The sequence below is a fragment of the Platalea leucorodia genome, assembly GCF_965183815.1.
Source record: "Platalea leucorodia genome assembly, chromosome: 5".
Taxonomy (NCBI): Eukaryota; Metazoa; Chordata; class Aves; order Pelecaniformes; family Threskiornithidae; genus Platalea; species Platalea leucorodia.
Window position 1 is genome coordinate 96,788,413 of NC_138827.1, and position 12,791 is coordinate 96,801,203.

General features: G+C 38.8%; 1 protein-coding gene across 1 annotated transcript in view; it reads right to left on the reverse strand.

The window, feature by feature from the left end:
- The window catches only part of LRP1B (LDL receptor related protein 1B), a gene marked incomplete at both ends in the record, with an annotated part of 755,097 nt that overhangs the window by 358,604 nt on the left and 383,702 nt on the right, over positions 1-12,791 (reverse strand). The window contains one exon of the mRNA XM_082312062.1: positions 8,805-9,062. Coding sequence (XP_082168188.1) covers positions 8,805-9,062 — 258 coding nt within the window. The remainder of the gene's footprint in view (positions 1-8,804; positions 9,063-12,791) is intronic.

The window sequence follows — 12,791 nt, forward strand, 5'->3', positions numbered from 1 at the left end:
AATTGCTTAAGTGCTTCACAACTGGTGCCATATTTTAGTATCAAAATATGATACCAGTTATGATGTTGGATGTAAACAAACAGTATTTTGGGTTTATAGTTTTTCTTATGTCCCCTTCTTTCCTATAAAGACAAAAGTACTTTTGTAGAAGCCACAGACTTTTCTTTTTTAATTTTATTGCAATGTTGGTGCAACTTGTGTTCTATGATCTCTGTCTCAGAGAAAAGTCTTTAGGAGGCAGAACAACTAATTTTAATGACATAATCCAAAGTAAATTACGTAAAAAGAAAGGTTTCTTGACTTCTTCAGTTGACTCTAGTGGGTTTTTTTGGATGAAGTCTGAATGAAATATTTGCATTAATAAAGTAACATCTGGAAGTAAGTGGCAAATTTGCTGTCAATTAGTCTAATTGAAACAAACTTGATTAGCATTGTATGTGACATGAATTTACAAAGAAATATCTCCACTTAGGAAGAAAACCACTAGCTATAGCATAAAAAAATGTGAAATTTATACATAAAATAATAAAGTACCAGTAGAAAATGAAAAAAGTTCATGCATACACAATTCATTGACGGTATCTAATACTAAAATATTAATCAGGTATTTTATTGCCATTGAAGACAATTTCTAAGAGTGTGCACCTGAAGCCTCAAGTTCATAACCAACTTTACTGAAAAGGGCAGGTTATAACTATATGTCTCCTACATATCTCCTACGTATATCTCCTCCCTTAGAAGAAAGGCAGAAGACAAGCTTCTGTGAATACTGAGGACATCCCAAGAGCCTGAAAGCTGTAGCGTAGGGAGTAGAGGGCTTTTAACAATTACTGTAGCTAGACAGTTGCTTAGGTCCTGCATAGGATCAGAAGAGAGTACAAGTTTTGGTTGTAAAAGGCAACACTATTCTGTTCTTGTTTCATTTGCAGCATGTTACAAACAAAAGGACTTTCTGGTTCCAGCAGACAGCAAAGAAACGACTCAACCAGCACTGGAATCAGAGGAACGAGGGAGCATTTTTCCTGATCTCTGAGAAGGCTGTGCTATGCAAATGTCTGCGTCTCCCTAGACTGTTGCCTGTTATTGAAGTCCACACTGAATTTACAGAAGCAGAACAAGTACAGATTTTGTGAAAATCATATTACAAAGAACAGTTCCAGTGGCTACCAAGTAAAAATCAGAACGAAGCCAACATGGTGCATAGGGATGTCAAAGGCTTATGGGAAAATGTGTGTCTAATTCCATAAAACATGCATTATTTAATTCCACATTTCAGAAAAAAAATTACTTGTGTTTTGATTTGGTTTGGTTTGGTTTTTTCACTGACATTTCATTATTCTTGTATCTGGCATATAAATGCATTTGTAAAATATTCACTACAGAACTGGGCATTTTATATTTGTGGCAACTTAGTTATCTATACATTAGATCTCTACAGCCCCCACAATTATTTTATTCAATCTTCAAAACTTTGTTAACAAAATGCAAATGTTACTGTTTTACAAGCAGTATAACAATTCAGTTTAAGAGAGAGGAAGAGTCCCTCAGCATTATGCCTGATAAAGATAAATTTACCTGGTTACTGATACTATGACTAAGTGTCCATTTTTTATCTACAAAATCCTTCTGCTACTGTGGGAGATAGCCTGCTTGCTCCTGGATTTCCTCCCTGGTGCAAGAGCTTTTCTACCAAGGAGGAGTTGGGATGTAAGGAAGACCCACAAAACATACAGTCATGTCCTACTGTTAGGGCATTAATGAAGCTAATTAAGATGGAAGTCCAAAACTGGTCAGCTAAGAAGCTGACAAATCTGGGAAAAGGGAATCTGACAGTGCAGCACTGAGAATAAGGACATGAAGAGACACAGGCTTTGCAGAGACAGCATTCAGGAGACTGTCCCAGGCAGAGCCCAGGAGTTTGGGAGGTGGGGGGAAGCAATCACAAATTTGCACTGAGAAATGCCATTGAAATAAGACATTTTATTTTCTGTACTCCACCTGAGAATTAACTGTCCAGGGCATGACTACTGAAAAGCATATAAAAAGAAAATAGACAGCATGCCAGCTTTGCTAAGAACAGAAGCAATGTTTTGACTGATGTCAGTGAAAGATCAGTTGTGGAAGCTGGATAAGTAACAAAGCTTGAAAAAATAGTAGTATTATATCTTTGAATGACTGAAAATTTCCACTCCTGGCAATTAACAAGCAGTTAATAAGTAGCTCTTGTGTCAAAAAGGATTAATGTGCAGGTAACCTAACTTTGGGGGGAAATGCCACCAATTCAGGGCATCTTCCATGGAAGCTTGTGCCTCAAAATGACATCATGCAATGTTACAGGGACACTATTCAAACCGGTAGCACGATCCTCAAGTCCAATTGAATGGACTGTATCCAAAAGATGCACCACAAGCAGACAGATCCTTCACAGCTAACATTTAGAAGCTCCTAATATACGCAAGGCTCTCTTAGGATCTCTGACATACAGATTATATCTTAACTTTTGTGCAAATACCATTAAGCATTGAGATATACACCCGAATATATGAATACTATTCATAAAACAAGATAATGGATTTGCAGGACCCAACATGGTCAAAGGATGAGATCCAACTGATTGTGCTTGTTGGAATAGGAAGGTTGAATGAAAAGACATGAACTACCCTTATTCTTCTAGTAAACCTGATGATCATCAAAAAGGCTATGACTAACCAATAATCAGAAAAGACTAGCCAGGAGCTAAAGATAGGAGCATACTGATCAAAGGAAGTTTCTATACAGGTCTGAGTCTCCAAAGGAGCGTTGTCATTACTGGGGACAGAAAAACTGTATGCAAAAGGAAAATTATCAGATAGCATTGCTTCCTGCACTAAATAAAAGTCCATACTGCACCAGGAAAGCACTTCATTAAGGCCGTATCAAATACTGGATCAAAAGTTCTGTAAGTCCAGGTACACCAGAATAAGGAATGAATGTATGGACAGATGCAAAGATGAGGCAAAGAAAACATTTCCCATATCAGGCCATGGAGTATGGACATCCAACTAAAGATCTGGGCTTGTGGCTGCTCTGAAGGGGAACAAGTAAAAGCACAGGGAAATTAAAACAAAATGTAAACATGGAAACATATGAAAATCCCAAGAGGCATTCAGGAAGACATGAGGGAAGACTCAGGAAAGATGTAGTCTTACACATATGATGGTGATGGACCCATGTAACTACCTAAGATGGGGGCCAAACCTGGTTCCCCATTAAGCATCACCAAGTTCCACAACAGTGGTCTGTGCTGGAACTTGTGTGAGATGACATTGACAGGTCACTTGGAAGAAGACATGAATAACAAGGTGATAAAGTCCAATAATAAAAATAAGGTTTGAGAATAGTAAAGAGGAAGGTCAGATTCGAAGAACTGCAGGACCTCAGGAGACTGAGACAGTAAAAGGAGATGGGAAATTCAAGCTGAATAAACATTAAATTCATGCGAAAAGTATCTTAGTTTTGTATATTTAATGATGGCTCTGTCTAGAGCCCTTAGGAATGAGATATTGACACTATAAAAAAAAAAAAAGAAGCAAACAAAACAACAAACAAAAACCTTTGGACAAAGTAAGAAAGGTCGCTATCCCAGAAACAGCATTTGTCCAGTCTTTCCAGAAGTGCAAGAACAGCAATGCAAGATCAGCCAGGGCTCTAGGAGTGCGAAGTAGATGCCATATACAGGACAAGTACACTGTGATATTTCTTTAGCATACTCTTCTCACATCCCATTCTGGCTCCCATTACCGTATCAGATGCTCTGAACACTACTAAAGTGCCATTTGAGGTGTAAATGACCTTTGACATGAAGCCTTCTCATTTCTGTTCATCTTCTAGGGGGTCTGTAAGCATGGGCTGTCTATCACAGAAGAAGAAGAAAAATCACATTCTACAACTATATGACAGCTTATAACGCCTGTCTGGAGACAAACTCAGGGCAGACTTTATGTAGGAATAAACACCTCCCCCCAGATCTTCACAGTTGTTCTCCTGAGTAAGCCAAACTGTGCTTTGATTTCTCATGAATATTCAGAGGAACTTCACAGGAAGGTTGCTGACAGAAGCCCCGTCCCTAGTGCTTAGTGTTTCTTTCAATGATTGAGCCTCATCAATGCCAAGCTAAATGATTGTAGCTATTCTGAACACAGCACTAGAAGTTGTGGTTAATCACTGCTAGGAAGTGTTTTAGGTCAGGGGGTGGGGGGGCAATTAGCGGGACCAAAACCATGGAAGAAAACAGGAATGTAACCAAACAGACGCTGTTGGGTCCTGGTCAAATCCTCTGGGCTCTCTGGCTGATGGTCTTCACAGCAACCACATCCAAAAAGCGGGAGAGCCAAAAGGTCAGCTTTGGCTTGTGCTTATAAGGACAGAGAGAAGGTGCTGGGTTCCACAAGCAGAGAGACAAATACTTCTCCCCACCGGAGACTACCGACCCTCCATACCCATCACCAGTTTCCAACCTTGGAGTGACTCTTCCCCCGTGCTGTGGTAGGGCAGGCTAGGGAAAGCAGCTAGATTAAAACTGAATTAGAATGGAAGAAGCAAGATGTTTCTTTTCATCCAGATTGGTCCTGTACACGCACATCTGCCAACAGACAAGCCTGTGTGCCTTCCAAGTCGAGGTAGGATCAACTGTCTGGAGGTATAAAACACCACAAGGTGGCAAAGCTAAACACAAGCCTTTAAGGATTTGTACTGGTGTACTGTGATAACCGAATGCCAAGAAAACCTGAATCAAATATCAGCCAAGCAGAAAATATCATGCTCTGAAGCATCATCCCAGAAGAAATTTTGTTATATTCTGCAGAAGAATAGTGCCTAAAACCCAGGCTGTGCTGTCTGGTGCTTGTTTGAAGAGCACGTAAGGTGCTTGGTACTTGCAATGATGAAGGCACAAAACGCCTATTAAAATGAGGAAGAAGGAGATTCTGTTATCCAGAAGATGCTGCTCTTGCCACCCCCCCATTCCAACACACAAAAGCATTAGTATAAGATTGCACATCATGACTTTGGAAGGGCAGAAAATCGTGACAGATTTTCCACCTTTGTGCCACTAAAAAGAATTTTTACTGGTTTGGTCCTAGAGGTAGCACTTTACATAAATGATTGCTGCTGGAAGTCTCGCTCTACTAACTGGAAGTGGACCGTAAGCTAGTGTAAAGTGTCAAGCAGCATGCCTGTTATTATGGGCAGTGGTTGCACAAGCCTGCCTTATATGAGAATCTTCCCTGAAAGCCTACTGTTTGCGTAAATCTTTCCAAGAGGAAATTTTCCAGCTTCTCTTCCAAAAACTTCTAGGTCTTAAAAAAAAAGATGAAACAACATGACAATGCCTGGCCTGGGCTAAAACAAGAATGCCTGTCCTGACATTACCATGCCTACAGAAACCTATCCTTATTTAAAGGATAAACCTATCCATGATATAATAAATCTCACAAGCCTGAAACTAGCTTAATAACTAAGCACAAGGAATGCCACCACTGGAGTTGCACCCCATTCTCCCGCAGCAAGCGACACCCGAGTGCAGGATCAGCCTCTCCGCCGCCTTTACCCGTATGCAGAATGAGGTACAGATGCAGACCAAGTTACCACCACTCTTCAAAGGAATCTGGTTGTATCCACCTGGGACACATACATACCAAAATGAAGCCATGTTGGACTGTCTTTTGAGGGAGAATGCTACGTAGTAAAGGACTGTAATTTCTTTTCTTCTGTGAATCCAAATCATATGCTCACGACCTAGAGCTGGTACTATATGACCTAGCATGAAAATGAAGTAATTATCATAGTCCTGCTTTCATAAATGTAGTCTTTTGTCTTAAAACATGATCTACATTCTTTGTTCCTAACTACAAGACTTACTTGCCTTCACTAAAACAAACACCTTGAGTAAGTCCACTTCAAGCAGTCCCAATCACTTTGTAACTGACTTTTCTACCACTTTCTGTGTCATATGCAGATAACATGTTTTCTTCCACTAACAAAAAGAACAGATTAGAAGACTGGGATAAAAAAAAAAAAAAAAAAAAAAATCAAAATTCCACAAACACTGCTCATAACACTTTTTTCTTTTTTTCCTAGTACTTCTAGGAACATTCTCTTTCTGGTTCCACATAAACACAAAAACCACAGTTTTCTATGAAGAACAGATCTTCCATTTTTATGTGAATAACTCCATGGGCATGACCATTTATTTGGCTTGAGCTGCCAGAGAACGCAATTGCATTTGAAAATGCTCAGGCTGAAATTCTTGACAAAGAGTGAAAATGAACTAATTTGCCTCATCAGATGTAGTGCTATATAATGAAGAGAAATACCAGAAGTCACCTGATGGGTAACAGAAAGTGGAGGGAAGAAAAGGAAGAATTTAAAATTAAAACTCAATTGCTCAGTAGCCACAAAATTACCTATACATGTGTGCAGGCATGTATAATAGATACAGTAACACCAGACTCCTGCCATGTCCTTGCAGACATAACTCCAGATACACGTCTGGAAGAGAAGATATTAATCAGGTGGATAATTTTTGAGTACTGATTGAGTACTGATACCATTGAGTACTGGGGGAAAAAAGCAAAAACAAAAACAAAACCAAACCCCACAACCAACAAATCTGCAACAGATGAGTTCTGACTGAACCTTTGGAAGTTATTATTCCCATAAGGAGCAGCATGGTGTCCGTGCTGTCTCATGCCTCAGATGCCCCAGTGAACCACTCTGTTGAGACCGATCACCGCAGAGCTGTGAGCAGGAGAGGGACAACGGCAGCTTTCACACTGCTTGTCCCTCTGAGAAGGCATGCTCAGACCATGGGGACTGATGCTCCTCTGCTGCAGCAACCCAAGAAGAGCATCTGTGGATGTGCGTGCCTGGGAAAAACACCACCACAGCTAAATCTGCTACATTTTGTCAGTCAGAGCTCCAAACCTGTCTCCAAGCAATGTTTCTGTAAGTCTCCAAGTGCTATTTCCCAAATCAGAATTAAACAAGAAGTTGGAACAAGTCTCTGCAGTCGATTCACGTCCATGGGAATTTCTATTCTTCATTTAAAGGAGAGACTTCATTTAAAGAAAAGACTGAACGATTACAGTGAAGTTTCAGAAAAATATTAGAGACCACAGGCTGATGTGTACTAGCACTATGAAAAACGATTAGCTCATTAATTCCAGGCACTGTATTAATTTCAAACCCATCATACAGCCTTAATTTTGCAAACAGATGCACTAATGCAGATCTCAACACCACAGAGATTAGCAATTCTCTTCACATGCAGAGAACAGAAGGAGAGAAATGCAGGAGAGAGCTGGTGGAGAACTACAAAACACGGTGCTAAGGTCCACTCTGACGATGAAGATAAGTGACAGAACAGACACACATCTAGTTTGATACAAAACAAATTTTGCTAAGGACCGTAGTTAATTTGATTGTACTTACTAAAAGGGAAAGAAAATAAAATATCAATAACAGAGTGAATTAAAAAAACACAATCAAATACTACCACCAAGATTTATAGGGTTCTTAGATATCTAAAGTATGAAAAGCTCTCTAAAATACATTAAAAAAAAACCTGAATAAAATACGAAGAAGGCAAAAAAAAAAAAATACAACTATACATCTAGGATAAGAGAGTCCTTTAAAAGCAGATTAGTCACAATAAGTAGTGAACAAAAAAACAAAACCCAAACCCTATTTTTTTCTAAACTTAATTTTGTATTCTGGTAAATCTATAATTAGGAAAATAGGTTAAACCCCACCCCTTACTCTGCAGAAATGACCACATCCTACAACAGCTATCTTGATAGTCTAAAGCACAATCTCTATGAAGACTTTATCACTTTGACATGCACCTCAAGAGTTATAATCAAATTTGTGATTTGAATATTCCTGAACTGGATGGTCAAAGAGTTCGAGACCATTCAGAGTTATTCTTTGATGCCCATCTCTTCTTAGCAGGATTTTTCAAAATCTTAGGTCCAGTCTTAGCTTCCAGTCTTGAGTTTTTAGAAGCCTGTTACTAACACCACCATTGCACTCCTCAGTGCTGTGGTTTGTAAGCTGATCTGTGGACACCTCTTCTGTGAAAGATGAAGAAAATGGCTTTTTTTTTTTGACTGCATGCTATTTTGCAGTCTGTTCACATGAGAACGTGTAAGCGGATGAACACCTCCTTCAGAAGATAACAGTGTTCCACAAACTGAAAAGTTGATTGAGAAATGATGCTGTAATGCCAAAGACTAATTCAGTATAATGAGTTTAGGTCTTTTAAAATTTTTATTCTTTATTGCAAAAAAGGGCAGCAATTTATTTCCAGTAAGTCAGGAAATATTTTGTTATTTTCAAGAACTAACATACCTATGATAGTTGACAGCAAATGTGATAAGCATGTGTCTCTCTAATTCATTGTTAATATTGTCCCAGTAGCAAAGAATCATTTTCAAGCTTTACGTAGCACTACTTTGCCAGGGAAAAGGAAGCATTTTACATTTCTTCCTCTATCACACTGCCGTTTTTGTAACTTCCACACATCATATTTAGTCTATAAAAATGCACATCTTTAAAAACTTTGCATAGATATAAATATTGCAAGTCACACTGAATATATGTATATATACAGGAGTGAGAAACATAAAAGTGCTTCAGTATGAGTTGCAATTATTAATGCCTTAAGACTATTTTCAACAGCAAGCCCCAAAATACTTCTGAAGGCTCCTGCAACAGTTTGCCAAGACAGACGCCACTGTTTTGCTAAAACACTGTCAAATACTTACTGTGAAGATACTGAGCAATGTTTATTATCCACTCATCTGTTAACTCTCCAGCTTTTGTTATCTTGGTACACTTCAGCTGACTTGAAAGATCTCTTGATTCAATCCAACAAATTGTGTCCTCTCTGTAGCTATAGTCTAGTGTCAGAATTGCAGATCCTTTTACAGGAGTTTGGGCAGACACTTTGCTTCCATTAAGATATAATACCTCAATTGTTTCAGAGCTTGCAATCAGAAGAAGAGGAGGTCTATCAGCAGGCTCTAAAAACAAAGTAAAGAGAATTTAAAGGGTTAAGAGACTGTGCATACCTTGTTTATCTGTTCAGTTTTAATGTAGTTTTTAATGTTCTTACCTGCATGTTTTAAGAGATATAATAAATTGGTTTTGTTTTTATTTTCATAACTATCATATATTCCAAATTACTAGTCTATTTTATCCTGCTGCTCTAATGGTTCACATCATTAAAGAAAATTAATTACCCTAGCCCCACAGCTTCTGTTTAATTCCAAGTATCATTATTGCAACATTTTTCATGCCTAAGTCATAAAATGAAATACAAGTTATGCAAATTATTTCTATCCAGATTACTGGCATTTCTAAAAGAATGAAGGCCAAGAAAATCTGCAGAACTTATGAGTACATGTGAAATAGTAAGGTACTTTTCATATTAGAATCTGTAAAATAAGACAAAAACTGAGAAGTTGATGCTGCTAAAAAAACCAAAAACCAACCTAACAGAAAACCCAATGCAATGAACCGTGGCTACATCATACAGATGATGGGCCTAATAACATGCATTATAAAGGAGAAAGCATCATGCAGTGGAGTTTCCTGACAGCAAAAAGGGAACAGAGAATGTGTAGTTTCCATTGGGTTACCATTAATGTCACAATAAACAAACAAACAAAAAATACGAAGAAGCAATTCATATTAAGGTATTATATGCAACTCAAAGTGTTGTCCCATTCACCTGAATCACTTTACCTAGAAATCCTGCCAGTAATTTGTAAAAATACTTGAGCAATGTGTGAATAATAAGGAAATAAGACCCCAATAGTGAAGAATAAGTATCTTAAAATACAGAATTTCCAGTTCCAGTTAAAACTTTAAAAAGCTACGTTTTCCACACAGAGGAACAAACAATTCTCATTGAGAGAAAATATTTCTAGTGTTATGATGAGCGCTATTGGGCACAAAAGCAGCTGTTCTCGCTTTAGGTGTATCTTTAATTGCATTACTGTCTCGAACACCCAGGGCTGGTCTGAAATTATGTGTCTGACTTAGAATCATAGAATCATTAAGGTTGGAAAAGACTCTTAAGATCACAGAGTCCAACCATTAACCCAGCACTGCCAAGTCCACCACTAAACCATGTCCTCGAGCACCACCTCTACCCTTCTTTTAAATACCTCCAGGGATGGGGACTCAACCACTGCCCCGGGCAGCCTGTGCCAGTGCCTCACTGCCCTTTCAGTGAAGAAGTTTTTCCTAATATCCAACCTAAACCTCCCCTAGCGCAGCTTGAGGCTGTTTCCTCTTGTCCTATCACTTGTTACTAGGGAGAAGAGACCGACCCCCACCTCGCTACAACCTCCTTTCAGGCAGCTGTAGAGAGCAATAAGGTCTCCCCTCAGCCTCCTCTTCTCCAGGCTAAACAACCCCAGCTCCCTCAGCCGCTCCTCATAAGACTTGTGCTCCAGACCCTTTACCAACTTCGTTGCCCTCCTCTGGCCACGCTTCAGCCCCTCCATGTCCTTCTTGGAGTGAGGGGCCCAAAACTGAACACAGGACTCGAGGTGAGGCCTCACCAATGCCAGTTGACTTAGTCAACTGCAAATGAATATTAGTCTCCGTCTGATGAGGAGTCTGTTACATGTGGTGTATTTCATACGGTCTGAAATTGAGTGACATCTTGTTCTAGATCTAGACTAGTACTTTAAACTGAAATAAGGTCCCACTTAATTCAGAACTGTCAGAGGGACATCTATATCAAAACCATATGCCAGCATTGGTAACATTGCTTTGCTTCAATTTATAAAGAAGAACTGCTGTTGACATAAAATATTATGTGAAATGGCTGGAAAAAAACATCAAGACAGATGTACGTGTTAAGATAGAGGACAGAGAAACTGCTTGCTGAAATATCCCCTTCCTATTAGATGTTGTTCAGCATTCAAAGTCCTGCTCCAACTGAGATTCAGCTGATGCAGGACCTTATGAGAAGGTTCCCTGACAGAGGAAGACAGGGTGACTCTTAAAAATTGCTTCCAGTTTAACTGGAATAACAGTGATGTCTAATTTTGCAATGAGGTACGTTCATGTGAATCACTTAATGGAAAGTTGTCCTTTGCAACATGGTCAATGCCACTACAACATTCCTATTTGTCCTCGTTCATTTGTTAAATTAAATAAAGTTGTCAAGTGGGCAAACTTTTGGATGTTGTATTTAAAAAAATTACCCTAAACCACAAACTTGCACTGCAGCTGCAAGCGTATGTGAAAAATATTTGTGATGCCCAGTCAAGAGCTCTCACCTCAATGTAATCTGCTTGTATTCGAAGGAATAAATCAATGTTTAAATTCTGTATTGAAACGTAGTACTTTCAATCAACATTCTACTTAATAAAGTTTTCAAAATTTTACTAAGCAATTCCAGCTGCCTAAATGGTGAAAAAAATTTGCATAAATAAAAGGATTTGACAAATAATACTTCATCAGCAAGTCTGATTAAAGAGAAAAAAAAATGCTTCAGTGAATGCTCAGTGGTCTCACTCAAATCCACAGACGTAGGTGTTAAATTCTCTTCTTTGGTACTATCTGCTTTTATTGAAACATCTCTTTTGCTGACCTTTTTTTTTTTTTTTTTTTTTTTTTACATAAAAAGGTTCTTTGCTATAATGGATCGGCATGTATTCTTTCTAAAGTGGATTTCATTTATTCTTTTCCTATTGTTTCTCATTCCATAACGTATATTCTACCTTGTCCCATACTTTTTCCGTCCCCAGTGAATCCCACACTGACATCTGCAAAACCACACTTCTCTAACATGACTTTGCAAATTTACTGACCATCCTCATCTGCCTCAAATTCACTTCCACAAATACATTAGTCATATCCATGCATAAGATTTTTTTTTTTTTTAATTTTGGAAGATGTCTAACAACTGAAGGGATTGAACTGATTTGTGAATCAACCTCTTGTGGTGTAAGCCACGAGTGAAGCTCCCTAGTCTTGCTTTTTCCAAAAGAGAAAGCAGTTGGGTTCTTAGCAAGCAATTTTATTTGGAATCTGCCTGGTAGGTCCATTTGCAGTCAACAGGTGGCTGGTGTATGTATATCTCTCCCCCCTTTCTTCAAAACTTCTGCCACCTATTAGAAGAAGAGAGCCAGACTTAAGAGCTTCTGTCTCTATCACCCACTCCCCTGTGTTTCCATCTGCAGCCTCCTAAGTTTGGGGGATTCTTTTTTTCTATCTAACAGCTCTGTGCTCAGCTGCTCTTTTCCCACAAAATAATACCACTGCCTAATTCTGGATTCAATCACTCCTTTCCCAACCACCAACAGTGTGAAAAATCCTTTACTCTGATTATTTTTGCTCTTATACTTTGTTTTAAGCAAGATATTTCCACTTTCTGTGATCTATAAAGCCGTCAAGAGGAGGCAGCTACATAGGAGCTGTTTGCAGTTACAAAGCCAGCATGGTTGTTCAATTGTCTGAGGTTGCAATAGAGAACCATATCCTTCCTCGCATGGCTTTGAACTGACCTATTGAAAACTGTAACGAGGATTTAATACCTCACTAAACTCCGGAGAAAGGTTGTATTTTAGTATTAATGTCTACGACATAAGGGAATTCTGAAAAAGAATTAGCGTCAAACCTCCTGAGCAACAGTTGTAATCAAACCTGGCTGCAGACAAAGGAATCATAAGGGTTCGTGGCACTGCTAAGAGGTTCTGCTCAGCAGGCACTATTAAACATTAAAAATACAT